This window comes from Mustelus asterias, chromosome 5 (genome assembly GCF_964213995.1).
Source record: "Mustelus asterias chromosome 5, sMusAst1.hap1.1, whole genome shotgun sequence".
In the NCBI taxonomy this organism is placed as follows: Eukaryota; Metazoa; Chordata; class Chondrichthyes; order Carcharhiniformes; family Triakidae; genus Mustelus; species Mustelus asterias.
This window is the reverse complement of record NC_135805.1, coordinates 122,087,778-122,100,822: the sequence shown is the minus strand read 5'-3', so window position 1 is coordinate 122,100,822 and position 13,045 is coordinate 122,087,778. Positions and strand designations below refer to the sequence as shown.

General features: G+C 44.1%; 1 protein-coding gene across 2 annotated transcripts in view; it reads right to left on the bottom strand.

Annotated features, from left to right (window-relative positions):
• lrrc1 (leucine rich repeat containing 1) overlaps positions 1-11,896 on the bottom strand; it is a 250,060-nt gene extending 238,164 nt beyond the window's left edge. Inside the window, exon 1 of one of the 2 annotated variants that reach the window (XM_078213275.1) lies at positions 11,135-11,896. In XM_078213275.1, coding sequence (XP_078069401.1) covers positions 11,135-11,293 — 159 coding nt within the window. In that variant the 5' untranslated portion in view covers positions 11,294-11,896. The remainder of the gene's footprint in view (positions 1-11,134) is intronic. The other variant, XM_078213276.1, reaches the window with a different exon arrangement.
• Positions 11,897-13,045: the final 1,149 nt, after the last annotated feature.

The window sequence follows — 13,045 nt, the reverse complement described above, 5'->3', positions numbered from 1 at the left end:
CATCCAATATACTTTCGCATTTACTGCATTACACATTTCTAGGAATAAAATTAGTGGCCTTAAGGGGTTTTAATCAATGGTATATTTAAAATAAAAGGCAGGTACAAAAGCTCACAAATACTGAAAACTATCTGGAAGCAAATACTACACATCCAAAAAAATTAGATTCCAGATTTCCTCTTGGTTGTATACAGTTTCAAAGATCAGGTTTCTTCATTTAAAATTGAAAAACTATTTGCTCACAGTTTGCAAAGTACATGTTGTCCTCATCAGACTTACCAATTAGTGGACCATAATTTTGGCGCAAGCATTAAAACACAAGTAGTCTAATTCAAACAGCTCACCAGGCTCAATTGATCAGGGCAAACATGTGAACAATTAAAATCACACAGCATATGGGTGCAGTGAAGCAGCCATAAATAAGGAAATGTGGGTTGAAATTCCAACTTTCAATGAAACACAGATGCTGACTAAACAATCCCAAATGGGCCATCAGGCTTACCACAAAGGCATTTTGCCGTGGTGTCAGGAGAGTGCCATGGGGATCCACCTTGAAGCACTCCCACCAGCTACCCAGACAGAAACGTGGGTCATCAGACAAACATTGTGTCAGACATCAGTCCAGGAACAAAATACGATCAAAAAATGTTTCTTTCAAAACTAGCAAAATTAACTTCAGACTACAGGAGTGTAATATATCTTTTGATTTTTGTATGTTTTGTTCAATGTGGGGTAACAGGGTAAATCAGGTAGCAACCATGGTGAAATTTGAATTCAATTTTTAAAAATCTGGAATTAAAAGTCTAATGATGACCATCTGATTCACTAATGTTCTTTAGGGAAGGAAATCTGCTATCATTGCCTGGCCTGGCCTTACATGTGATGAGTTTAACAACACCAGGTTAAAGTCCAACAGGTTTATTTGGTAGCAGACTTACATGTGATCCCAGATGCACAGCAATGACTCTTAACTGCCCTCTGAAATGGCCTAGCAAGCCATTCATTTCAAGAGCAATAAATGTGACATCCAGATTTTTATTGAATTCAGATTCAACCATGCTGGGATTCGAACTCTGGTCTCCAGCACATCACCCTGGATCTCTTGACAATACCACAAGGCTACTTGCCTCTCTCCCATGAATGATTTAAAAAAAAGAAATACACATCTTCTGAATTTATCTTTTGTGGCTCCATAGACATATTCTACTTGGACGTTCTATCATTTAAACCTTTGAAAACAACAATTTCAGATGGCAACATTCCACAATGTGATTTAAATGAAGATAAGTATTTTGTAGATGTGGCAATTCCAGGGTTTTTAAACAAACAATTCAGATCAAACATGGAATGTCAGTTGATTTTTTTTAAACAGCAGAGCTTTGCTGTAAAGTGGCTTAGATCATTTACAGTTGGTCTCCTCCAGTGGGGAGGTCTCAAGTGTCACAAAGCAGGCAAAAAGCACATGGGTCAGTGCCAGCTGCTTACTTCTCAAGCAACCTTGAATCATCCAGCGTTGACCCTTCCATTATTGTGCATTTCAGCAAACCATAATTCCACCTAATAACAGTGAAGAGTGGGCCTACTTACAAAAGGTTTAAAATCCAGCACAAGTCTATCAGTACAAATAGCTTGTTAATTTGCAAAAATGCACGTGCTTTTTAGAAAGAGATGAATGTTCACTAAGGAACAGAGCAGGTACAGTCAGGTAGATTCCTGAGAGCCAGTGCATCGTCACTGGTAGATTGCACTATCTTTAAGTGGCAGAAAAGAGAAACAAAACTAAAACACTGTGGATGCTGGAAATTAAAATAGAAACACTGGAAATATTCAGCAGGGCAGGCAGCATCTGCGAAAAGAAACAGAGTTAACATTACAGGTCAACGATCTTTTAGCAGAGTTGACCCAATTTCTGATGAAAAGGCATAACTGGGGGGCAAAAAAAAACCATTGATTTTACTACTGCTAACAAGCTTCTCAACACTCCACAACAAGGTTAATTGTGTTTAGCTTATTTACTCAGCACACAAACAAATAGGAGTCTCAATCAGCCTATTCTTTTGACTGGATATCCCCCAGCCCATTTCCTATTACAAATGGAGTTGAAGCTCGCAGAGAGAAATAAATGGAGAGAGAGACTGTACAATTGTTTCAGTTGTTTTCCACACATGCCAGTCCCTCAAACAAATCCAAAATACCATTCCCAATACAGCTTCATGCGAAAGGCATCTTATTTCCCCAACTACGGCATTCACCAAGTGTGAACAGGACCATACCACTTCACAGCAATGGAGCATAAGCCAAGAGTATTGAATGAGACACTTGACTGACCTTCAGAATCTGAAATGCTTTAGCTTAGAAAATATACAAAGCATTCATCGTTATGGCAGCTGATTTCTCAAAACTAATTCACAAGGTATTCATGCCACCATCATTCATTGCCCATTCCTAACTGCTCTTGAAAAGGTAGTTGGAAGATAAATTCACTAAATTAGAGGGGAATCTGAATAAACAGGATCTTTAAGTTGAAACGTTACTGCTTTTTCAAGCTAGAGTCTTTTATATCAGCTCCATGAGAACACTCTACAGAAGGAGCACCTGTCAAGCATATACAGAAGAGGAAATGAAAATGTACCAACACATGAGCAGCAACATATCCCAGTGAAACCATCTGATTTGTTATAATCATCCTTGTATACCATCATCCGGCTACCTCTTCCCAACCACCCTACCAACTCTACATGCCAACACCAATCCTGAAGCATGCAATACCAGTGTCCCAATAGTCACATTTATATAGACAGACTTACTGTATCAATACAAGACACTACAAAACTGCATCAATAAAAAAAAAGTACAATCACATTAATAAAAATTGCTATTGCAAATAAATCAATGTGAATTTTATTGTGCATCACTTGGTGACTACTGCACTGCTCCAGTTATAGAGGCTTGAAAGGAGAGAAAGCGATGAAATCTTGTGAAGGATGAGCCAGATGACATTTCAGGATATAGTGGCAGCCACAAGTTGCTGTGGTGCTTAACTGACCATACCTTGTGTATCAACAAGATAGTGAGTGTTAGTAAATTACTCATTTAGGGCCAGACGTAAACCTGCTCATGTTGTCACTTATCATTCACATACTGCAGCTCCAGAATGGGGTCACTGGTTAGCAGTCAAGAACCAGGAATCCTGAATTATTTCCTTGTTCCACTCCACTCCATCCCCTCCTATGGTTAGAACTATTGAAGCACCTCCAAGGTCACCCCAGTGAGTTCATTAACCAATTCATACCCCTGGTCTATATGGTGCAGCATCATATCACACCAAATGAGCCAGGAGGAGGTCCATGCAATGCACAATATAACATTGTGTAAAATATTACTCTCCTCCATGAAAGGTTAACAACTGGGAAATTAGAATTAAACTTTTACAATGCCTTAAAATGAAAAGACGACATAATTCAGGACATATCTTTAACTTCGAAATCCAAAAACAATTCAGTTTTATTTTTATTTATGGCTTAATTACTATCACTTACCCTAGGTAATCAAAGCAAAGTCTGAATTTATTCATTCCATTCTACAGAGATGATTTTCCAGTCATGATTCACCCCACACATACCAACAGGACAAATTCTATAGCAGTGTTTCCCAAACTTATCCCTCGTGTGAAAAGCCCCAAACATTGACCCTAAACAGGAAATTTGGAACTCAAAGTTACTGAACAGAAGGGGGCAATGTGGTTTGCCTTCATCTGCTGTGTGGGGGTAGATGGTGGAAATTACTTAAACTTACCTTTTCACAACAAAAAAAAGCATAGAAATCGGGTTTCAAAATTTGCCTAATATTAGAAAAAAAATGCAAGGATTTGAAGGGGATCACAGCTTTTAGCACTCAGCCTCAGAGCTTTCGACCCCAAAGCCTTGTCTCTCAACTCCACTGGAGGTCGCGACCCACAGTTTGGGAAGCCCTGTTCCAGAGAGCTAAGCCAGGAATTCTATCCAAAAACCTTTGCAGCAAGTGCTGAATTCCAATTTCCAAGCCATCAACTTTTTTGGCCAAGCGACGGACATGTTTGTTATCAAGATATTACTGACACAAATTGAGTTTCTTGTCATATTTGCCAACTTTCTGCTTCAAGTGTAATTTTCCTGAGACTGATTCACAAACTGGGTGCAATGACTTTACATTAGGGATTGGAGCATCAACTCATAACAAAATGAAGTGTTAGTGACAGCAAACCACAATTCACACAAACTCCCTTGTTTGCTCACCCACCTCATTCACTTACAATGGAACAAACTAACTCTTGGTGAGGACAAGCAGGTATCATTAAATGGTCAATAAAATTGCATTTTAGTTTGAACAACTCGGATACAATTTGACACTGTCACAAGCACCTTGTGAAGATACAAATTTCAAGGCAAACAAAAGTTGTAACAGTATAAAACCATGACTAGATGGTCCATTAAAATCTAGACTGTTGCCAGATTGGTGGGAAGATATCAGGAATGGAAAGCTCAGAAGCTGCAGTCTGGATCCCTCTACACTGCAATGTCAATAGGGTTAATCTCTGATCATAGTACAACACTGAAGGAGGTCATTCAGCCCATCATGTCTGTGCCTGCTCTTTAGAAGAGCATTCAAGTTATTGCCACTTCCCCCAAATCTTTCTCCAACTCCATGCCTTATTGACTCTTCAGCCTCTGTATTTAGCCCCTAACTAAGCAATTTCCATGATTTTAAACATCTCCCTCAAATCTCTTAAACTTTTCTACTCCAAGGAGATTGAACTCAACTTCTCCAGTCTATCCAAGTGACGGCTATACTTCATTCCTGGAGCCAATCTATTAAATCTCATCTGTACCTTCTCCTAAGCCTTTACAACCTTCCTAAAGTGTGGTGCCCAGAATTTGACACAATATCGGGAGGCCAGCGTTGTGTGTTCAAAATGCTGAACAAACTTTCCTGGCTTATGTATCTGAGCCTCTATTTATAAAGCCTAGGGTCCAATCTGCTTTCTGAACTGCTTAGTTAACCTGTGCTGCCATTTCAAAAGATTCATTTAAAACACCTCAGGTCTCACTCTTTCTACATCTCCTTCAAAATTTCACACTTGGTCTATATTGTTCCTCTTCATTCCTCCCTCAGTAAAAGGTTTCATCTGATATTTGCACTGACTGTCATCTGCTATGTGTCATCCAATCCACCAGTCTATCTATGCCCTCCAGAAATCTATTCCAATCATCTTCACGACTTACATCTGAAAATTTTTAAAAATTGGGCTCTGTATCCCAAGTTCAACTCAATATTGGCATCATACCTAGAGGAAGATGATCAACAAGGGTACTGAACCTTGGGGTACTCCAGTCGTTATCTCTCTCTCCTGCCAATCACCACTACTCTCTGCTTTCTACCACTCAACCAATTTGGCATCCATGCTGCTGCTGCCCATTTTATTGCATAGTCTTTATTGTGCTAAGAAGTCTAATGTGTGATACTTTCTCAAAAGCCTTTCAAAAGTCCACATATAAAACAAACTGCATTGCCATCATCCACCCCTCTGTTGCCCATCAACACACAAAATCAAGCCAGTGAAGCATGATTTTTCCAGATTCAACCTGTGCCGAGCAGCCTCTCATTGAATAGTCCAGGCTTGTCCAGATGCTGATTAGTAACCCAGGAGAAAACTATTTCTAAAAGCATCCCCACCACTAACTTTGATGTGGCTGGCCTGCAAATTGTCAGGTTTATCTTCCTTTTCTGAATGGGGTGTAATTTCTGTACTTTGAAAATTGGGGCAAGCTTCACCACAATTTACTTCCACCAAACATTTAGGATGCATCTCACCTGGACCAGGTGACTTTTCTACTGTATTAATGACTATGCCAGCATTTTCAGCACAGTCTCCATCTGTTTTTTAAATCTAATTCAGTATCCTAGCAACTTCTTGTTTAAGGCAGCTTTGACAAAGCTCTCCACCTCGGCAAGCAACAATCCAAAGTACTCCAGGTTTGACAAAGGGTCACCTGGACTTGAAATGTTAGCTCTTTTCCCTCCATACAGATGCTGCCAGAGCCGCTGAGATTTCCCAGCATCTTCTCCTTTGGTTTCTCTTTTGGATCCCAAGTACTCATCAGCCGTCTATGCCTTCTAGCTGCAATAGATCTCCATTTTGGTTCCTAATCAGCTTCACTGCTTTTTTGTTACCCCTTTTCATGCTCATATACCAATGGAGGACCTTTAGATTCTATTTTATATGACCACCCAATATATTATAGTACTATCGCTTTTCTCCACCTTACCCTACATGTGTTAAAATCAGCTAATCTGAGCAAACTACATCACCACTGATTTTGGAATCTCTTGGTTATGGGTGGAGCATGGAAATAGGCGGTCTGCACTTTTAATGCAGCATGCACACGTCTGATCAACAGAGGACTTTAAATGATTTCACGGGATGTAAGCACCCATGACAAAGTCAGGATTTGTTGCCCATCCCTAGTTTTCTGCACCCACTGCAGTCCATCTGGTGCACCCACAGTGCTTTTAGGAACGGAGTTCCAGGGTTTTCATCCAGTGAAATTGAAATATTGGCAATATTCCCAAGTGATGATAGGGCGTGAGTTGGAGGAGAACTTGCAGGTGGTGGTGGTGTTCCCATGCATCTGATGCCCTTGTCCTTCTAGGTAGTGGAGGTCGTGAATTTCAAAGGTGCTGCCTAAGGAGCCGCAGTGAATTGCTACACTGCACCTTGTTGATGGTATTGTGTGTCAGTGGTGGAGGGAGTAAATGTTGAGAGTGGTAAACGGGGTGCCAATCAATTGGGCTGTTTTGTTCTGGATGGTGTTGGAGCCGCACTCATCCAAGCAAGTGAAAAGTATTGCATTACACTCCTGATTTGTCGATGACGGACAGGATCTGGGGAGTCAGGAAAAGTTACTTGCCACAGAATTCCCAACCTCTGACCTGCTCTTGTATCCACAGCTGGTCTAATTCACTTTCTGATAGTGGGGGTAATGCCAATGAACGTCAAAGGGCGATGCCTCAGTATTTGTGACACAGGATGCTTCAGTATTTGAGTCGTCGGAATTGGTGCTGAATATTATGCAATCATCTGCCAACATCTTTATTTTTGACCTTATGATAGAGTGAAGGTCATTGATGAAGCAGCTGAAGATGATTGGGTCCAGGACACAACCTGAGGAATACCCACATTAATGTCCTGGGTCTGAGATGATTGGCCACTGACAACTACAACTATCTTCCTCTGCACCTACAGTATTTTTGCTCATCTTCCTCTCGGTATGATGCCACTCAGTCAAATGCTTCCTTGATGTCAAGGGCAGTCACTCTCACCTCACCTCTGGAGTTCAGTTCTTTTGTCAACATTTGACCAAAAGCCACAATGGGTTAGGATCAACCCTGGCTGAACCCAAACTGAGCATCAGTGAACAGGTCACTGCCAATAACAAGTTTGCATTTATTATAACACTTGTTTTTAAAATATAGGAAAACAGCTCAAGACACTTCACAGGAGCATGATCAAATAAAATGGAACCATAAGTTCTGTCATGCTTACTGTTTAGATCGACTCATTTGAGAAGTCTAATAAGAGGGAAGTCAGCATTCATTGATTCATACCTCACTTAACTTATTGCCGTTAGAGGGAAAGGAAGTGGAGGAAAGAAAACAGTGGACACAACATTTGATGGAACCAAATACTGTATCCAGCTTTTCCCCCCTTAGTTTTGCTTCTTCCACTTTGTGAGTCAAACATTTCCGATAGGTAAATAATGATTTCTCAGAACGACCAGATAAAGCTCGAGAATGATCAAGTTTTTGATGCACAGTGGCATGCACTGGCTCAGAAGACATTAAAGAAATTAAGGGTTTCTCTTTATTTCCACGGTAAACCATCAGCCTAAGACATTTCATTCACGCACAATATGTGGCTTAATTGTAAAACATTCATAACATGTAGGAAATCATTATTGTAGCAAAGTCTGAAGAGTGGGAACAGAATACTGAACTCCCATTCAATAATTCAGCCTGGAGTGACATTTATCGGAAACTTTTATCAATTTTAGCAGCTGTGTAGAATGCATAACAAAAGCACTCCAATGCCAGTGATTTAGTAGAGAGTGGGGGTTTATTTGTGGGTCAACTAACTGATCTTAGCTGGTATAGCTGAATCAAAGGCAAAGCTCAGTTTATTTCTTCAAAGACCAGTTTCATTTTTGATCAGTGAACCAAGCAAGGTATCTCCTCCACAATGTTGACTTCACTATTTCATTTTAAATGAATCCATGCATTTTTGCTGGTATTTACGCAAAGGTCTAGTGATCAGTATAATTTTGACTCGGATAACAAGTTTACAATATCATACAAATTCAGCTACGTATCTACTTGAGTTGTATGGTTAGAGATATATACATATGATGGAATGGGAACGCAGTCTTTTAATTTAACCCAAATATTTCAAACTGCTATGAATTATTTACCTTTTGGGTCACCATTTTAATAATTGTATCATATTGATCACTATTTTCTACAGCTTGTCTACTGGAGCATTCACTGATTTTGACAAACAAGGAAAGAAAACGGAAAGAGAAAAGGAAGAGTTTTTACTTCTGTTTAACATTCGTGTATCCACTCTTTCTCTCACAATTGTTGAGAGTTAATTCTGCCCTGCCATTTCATATATACATACAAAATTAAATGAACCTTAATGGCATCACTTTAAAACATGCCCAAATGAATGCTTTGAATGAGCTTCATTTTCTAAAGTCATCGATACAACAGTGAATGGAAAATTTCAACAACTCATTTGCTTTCATTTAGAAGGATTCAGCTAAATATTTATACCAGCAACATGATCCAAATGACACAAAAACTAGCAAGCAAATTTACTGCTTGCTATTCCCTCGGGGGATTTTCACAGTCACAACCAGTAGCACGTAGTTACAGAAGCATCCCATGATACAATATGAGCAACCTCCTTATGGATCTGTATACAATGCAATATGTAAAGAAATGGAATTGCAGCATTCACAAACATACTTTGTTGCAGATGGAAAGCAACTGTGAAATTCTCTCGGTTTACAAACCTCAAAGCTACAATTCCCAACCTGCAAAGTCCTCTCACCAAACGCCTTCTCAACTCTCAATAGTCCCCGGATCAGTTCTTGTGGCCTTAAACAGACTCAGATCCAGTTTGCCAGAATGCATCTTCAACCAAAATTACAATTATTTCAATTATTCTAGAGGCGATTTATTTGGCACAGTCATTGGCATAACGGAGTCAGGGACAAAGGGAGAATAATTGTCTGAAGTGGTAACTGGGAGCACAGTCAGCATCAGATTAAATTACTGCTGAGAAATCGATGATCATTATTTTCATGGCTCTCTTGGCCTGAATTACTGCTTTCAGTGATTGGTAATACTGCACTGCACCCTTGGATTCCTTTGCAACTCTACCCCATTTACACTCTTTTCTAAGCAGTAAGGTGTCCTCCTGATTCTTCCTAACAAAATGTACCATCTCTCAAATCAATATTGAAATTAATTTACCATTTGTTAACCCATTCTAGAAACACAGGATAAGGAGTGGGCAGTTCAGCCCCTCAAGCTTGCTCCACCATTTAATTACATCCTGGCAGTGTTGACCATTCTGCAGGCCTATTGAGCCTATCTTATATTTTGTCTTTCTTGCTATTGACTACACTTGGCAAAATCCCATTCCCAAGTCCAAATCATTTGTACAAATGGTGAACAATAATGATCTCTGCAAAGATGCCAGTGGAACAGCGTTTCATACTTTTCACAGGTCTGAGGAACTACTTTTAAATGCTCAAACTCTCTCATTCCTTTTGCAGTCAGCATGTTATCCTTTCTGACACATGCAGTACTCTACTGAAGGCCTTTTAAAGTCTGTGTGTTTACATTCACTGCCTTGCACTGGTCAATAATCTCTATTACTTCTTCAAAGAATTCAACACATTGACTTTTGATTATATTTTGTTTGGTAGTTCTTTTTAAATTTAAATCTTTTGAGGAAATAGAATGACATCTTTACCTTCATCCATGGTAATCAAATTGGTTTCGATTGCCTGGAACATAAATGTAATTCAGCAAACTGGTTGGCTTGATTTGGAAGTGTGCTATTCTGGAGAACTGACTCAAAGCCTCAATACAGATAAACATTTTTGTTTTAAAATAAATTTCATTTAGGATAAAAATTTCTTCACAAGGCTGTCAGTACAGAGATATTGAACATTATGGGGAAACAGAATCAGGATCAAACATTGTTTAAATGCAGAGTAAAGCTTCCCCCACTTGGTCTGGGTACTCAGGAATTAACCTACTGCATTAAAATAGCCTTCTGCAACCCCCCACCCCGCGGAGACTTCTGAGCGAAATCTACCAAATTAGCTGCATCTCTGATCTCTGTCCTTTGGGACTAGGCTGAAGCTGTGGGGAAAAATGTATGTGAAATCTTTGGAACAACCGAACAAGATTTCATCCCATTGGTCACGATCTGGTTCACACCCAGATCCCGAAATGAGGTAACAAGTCTGCCTGTTATCATCTAGTTCCTGGAACAACACCTTTTTCCTTACTGGTACATAGTGTTTAATCATAGAAGGGTCATTAGCTAAATCATTTCTGCGCGTGTAACTGGAGTCATTCATGAGTCAACGTGAAAAACGTATGACCCCCACCAACTGTATAAATCTATAAAGTGTGGAACCCAAGGTAAAATGCCAGTGAGGAAAGCCAACTTGTAGGTCCATCCCATTTGCCAATTAAAACGAAATCTTGCCAGGTCTATTGACATTTCAGGATTTCCGGTACCACAACCACCAATCCACAAATCAATTTAGAGGAGCCACTGCTTTTCTCTTTAGTGACTAAAACCGACAATAACGTTGAATCCCGTGAAATGTGAACTGACATTTCTATTGTTTTCCCTCCACTTACCCTTACCTTAACTTCTTTTGCCGGAGTAACTTATTGGGGGGTTGCTCGTGCAGTATGAAAATGCAACCTGGCATATGAATAAGTGCCCCGAGAGCAGAGGCGAATAGAGTCTGAAAATGAAACGCGAACCCGAAGGTGTCTGTTTACTCACTTTGGGCAGTTCCCGGAGCTGGTTGGCGTCCAGCAGTAGCTCCTCCAGGCTCCGGCTGTACCGATAAATCTCGTCGGGGACGGCGAGGAGTGAGCAGTGTCTCTTGTCCACGGCCTCAACGTGCCGGTTGCACCGCCACAGAGGAATGCAGTTGAACATGTCTCGGGCTCCAGGAGACGGGGCTCGCGCTTCCAATGGAACGCTCCGGGGAGGGACGGGGTTCTATTGGAAGTGTCTCGGGGTTCCAATGGAACGTTCTCTCGGTGCTCGGTGTTCTGCTTCCAGAACCCAGCCGCCTCCAACCTTCTGTCTGCACCCGCACCACAACAACCAAAGCGAGAGCACAGAGAAATCGTACATTAAATTAAATGTATAATTAAAGAAGTAATGTTTAAAAACCCCAAGCCAGCCTCTCTCTTCCTCTTCCTTCTGTTGCTGGCTGTTTTTAACTATTGGTATCCCGGTCAGCAGAAGTTTGTATCAGGTTAATTGATCCGCTCTATTTTTCCCTCATTCTCCTTGTCCTGCATTTCTCTTTAATTTTTTCTCTTTCTCTCCTCTCTCGCTCCTTCACTGTTTCCTCTGGTTTCAGTTCCTGACCGGAACCCGCACTCCCTCCTTCCAGTTGACGTCAACATTCCCAGCGGCCCATGTTAGAAGTGGGGAAGGTTGGAAAGAATGAAGAGAGCGGAGCCGCTGGGGAGCTGCTTTGTTATTTGGTGCGGCTTGTTGGTGGGTGAAAGTGAGCCGCTTCACCCAGGCGGCGACTGGCGACAAAATAAAAAGGGCTGTCGTCATTTCTCTCTGCAATTGGACAAGAGCTCCCACATCTCTCGGTTGTGTGGCCAGATTTCAGCCAGTTAATGCTTCCCCTGAGACTGAGGTTACAACCTGGACACACTGCGTGTGTATTAATACCTGTCGTATTAAAAGTCAAGGATGGACTTGGTGCCTTTCCACTTCTCTTATTGTCTATTTGGAAATGTCTGACACAAATATCACCGCCCCGCTCCCCCCCGGAGCCCCCCCCCCCCCCGGAGCACCCCCCCCCGGGCACCCCCCCGGAGCACCCCCCCCCCCCCCCGGAGCACCCCCCCCCCCCCGGAGCACCCCCCCCCCCCCCGGAGCACCCCCCCCCCCCGGAGCACCCCCCCCCCCCCGGAGCACCCCCCCCCCCCCCGGAGCACCCCCCCCCCCCGGAGCACCCCCCCCCCCCCCCCCCCGGAGCACCCCCCCCCCCCCCGGAGCACCCCCCCCTCCCCCCCCGGAGCACCCCCCCCTCCCCCCCCGGAGCACCCCCCCCTCCCCCCCCGGAGCACCCCCCCCCGGAGCACCCCCCCCTCCCCCCCCGGAGCACCCCCCCCTCCCCCCCCGGAGCACCCCCCCCTCCCCCCCCGGAGCACCCCCCCCTCCCCCCCCGGAGCACCCCCCCCTCCCCCCCCGGAGCACCCCCCCCTCCCCCCCCGGAGCACCCCCCCTCCCCCCCCGGAGCACCCGCCCCCCCGGAGCACCCATCCCCCCCCCCGGAGGCCCCCTGCCGGAGCACCCCCCCCCCCCCCCGGAGTGTCTCCCCCCCCCCCCCCCAGAGTCCCCCCCCCCCCCCGGAGTCCCCCCCCCCCCCCCCCCGCCCGGAGTCGTCCCCCCCCCCCCCCCCCCCGCCCGGAGTCCCCCCCCACCCCCGCCCGGAGTCCCCCCCCACCCCCGCCCGGAGTCCCCCCCCCCCCCCCCCGCCCCCCGCCCCCCGCCCGCCCGCCCGGAGTCCCCCCCCCCCCCCCCGCCCGCCCGGAGTCCCCCCCCCCCCCCCGGAGTCCCCCCCCCCCCCCCCCCCGGAGTCCCCCCCCCCCCCCCCGGAGTCCTCCCCCCCCCCCCCCCCCCGGAGTCCTCCCCCCCCCCCCCCCCCCGGAGTCCTCC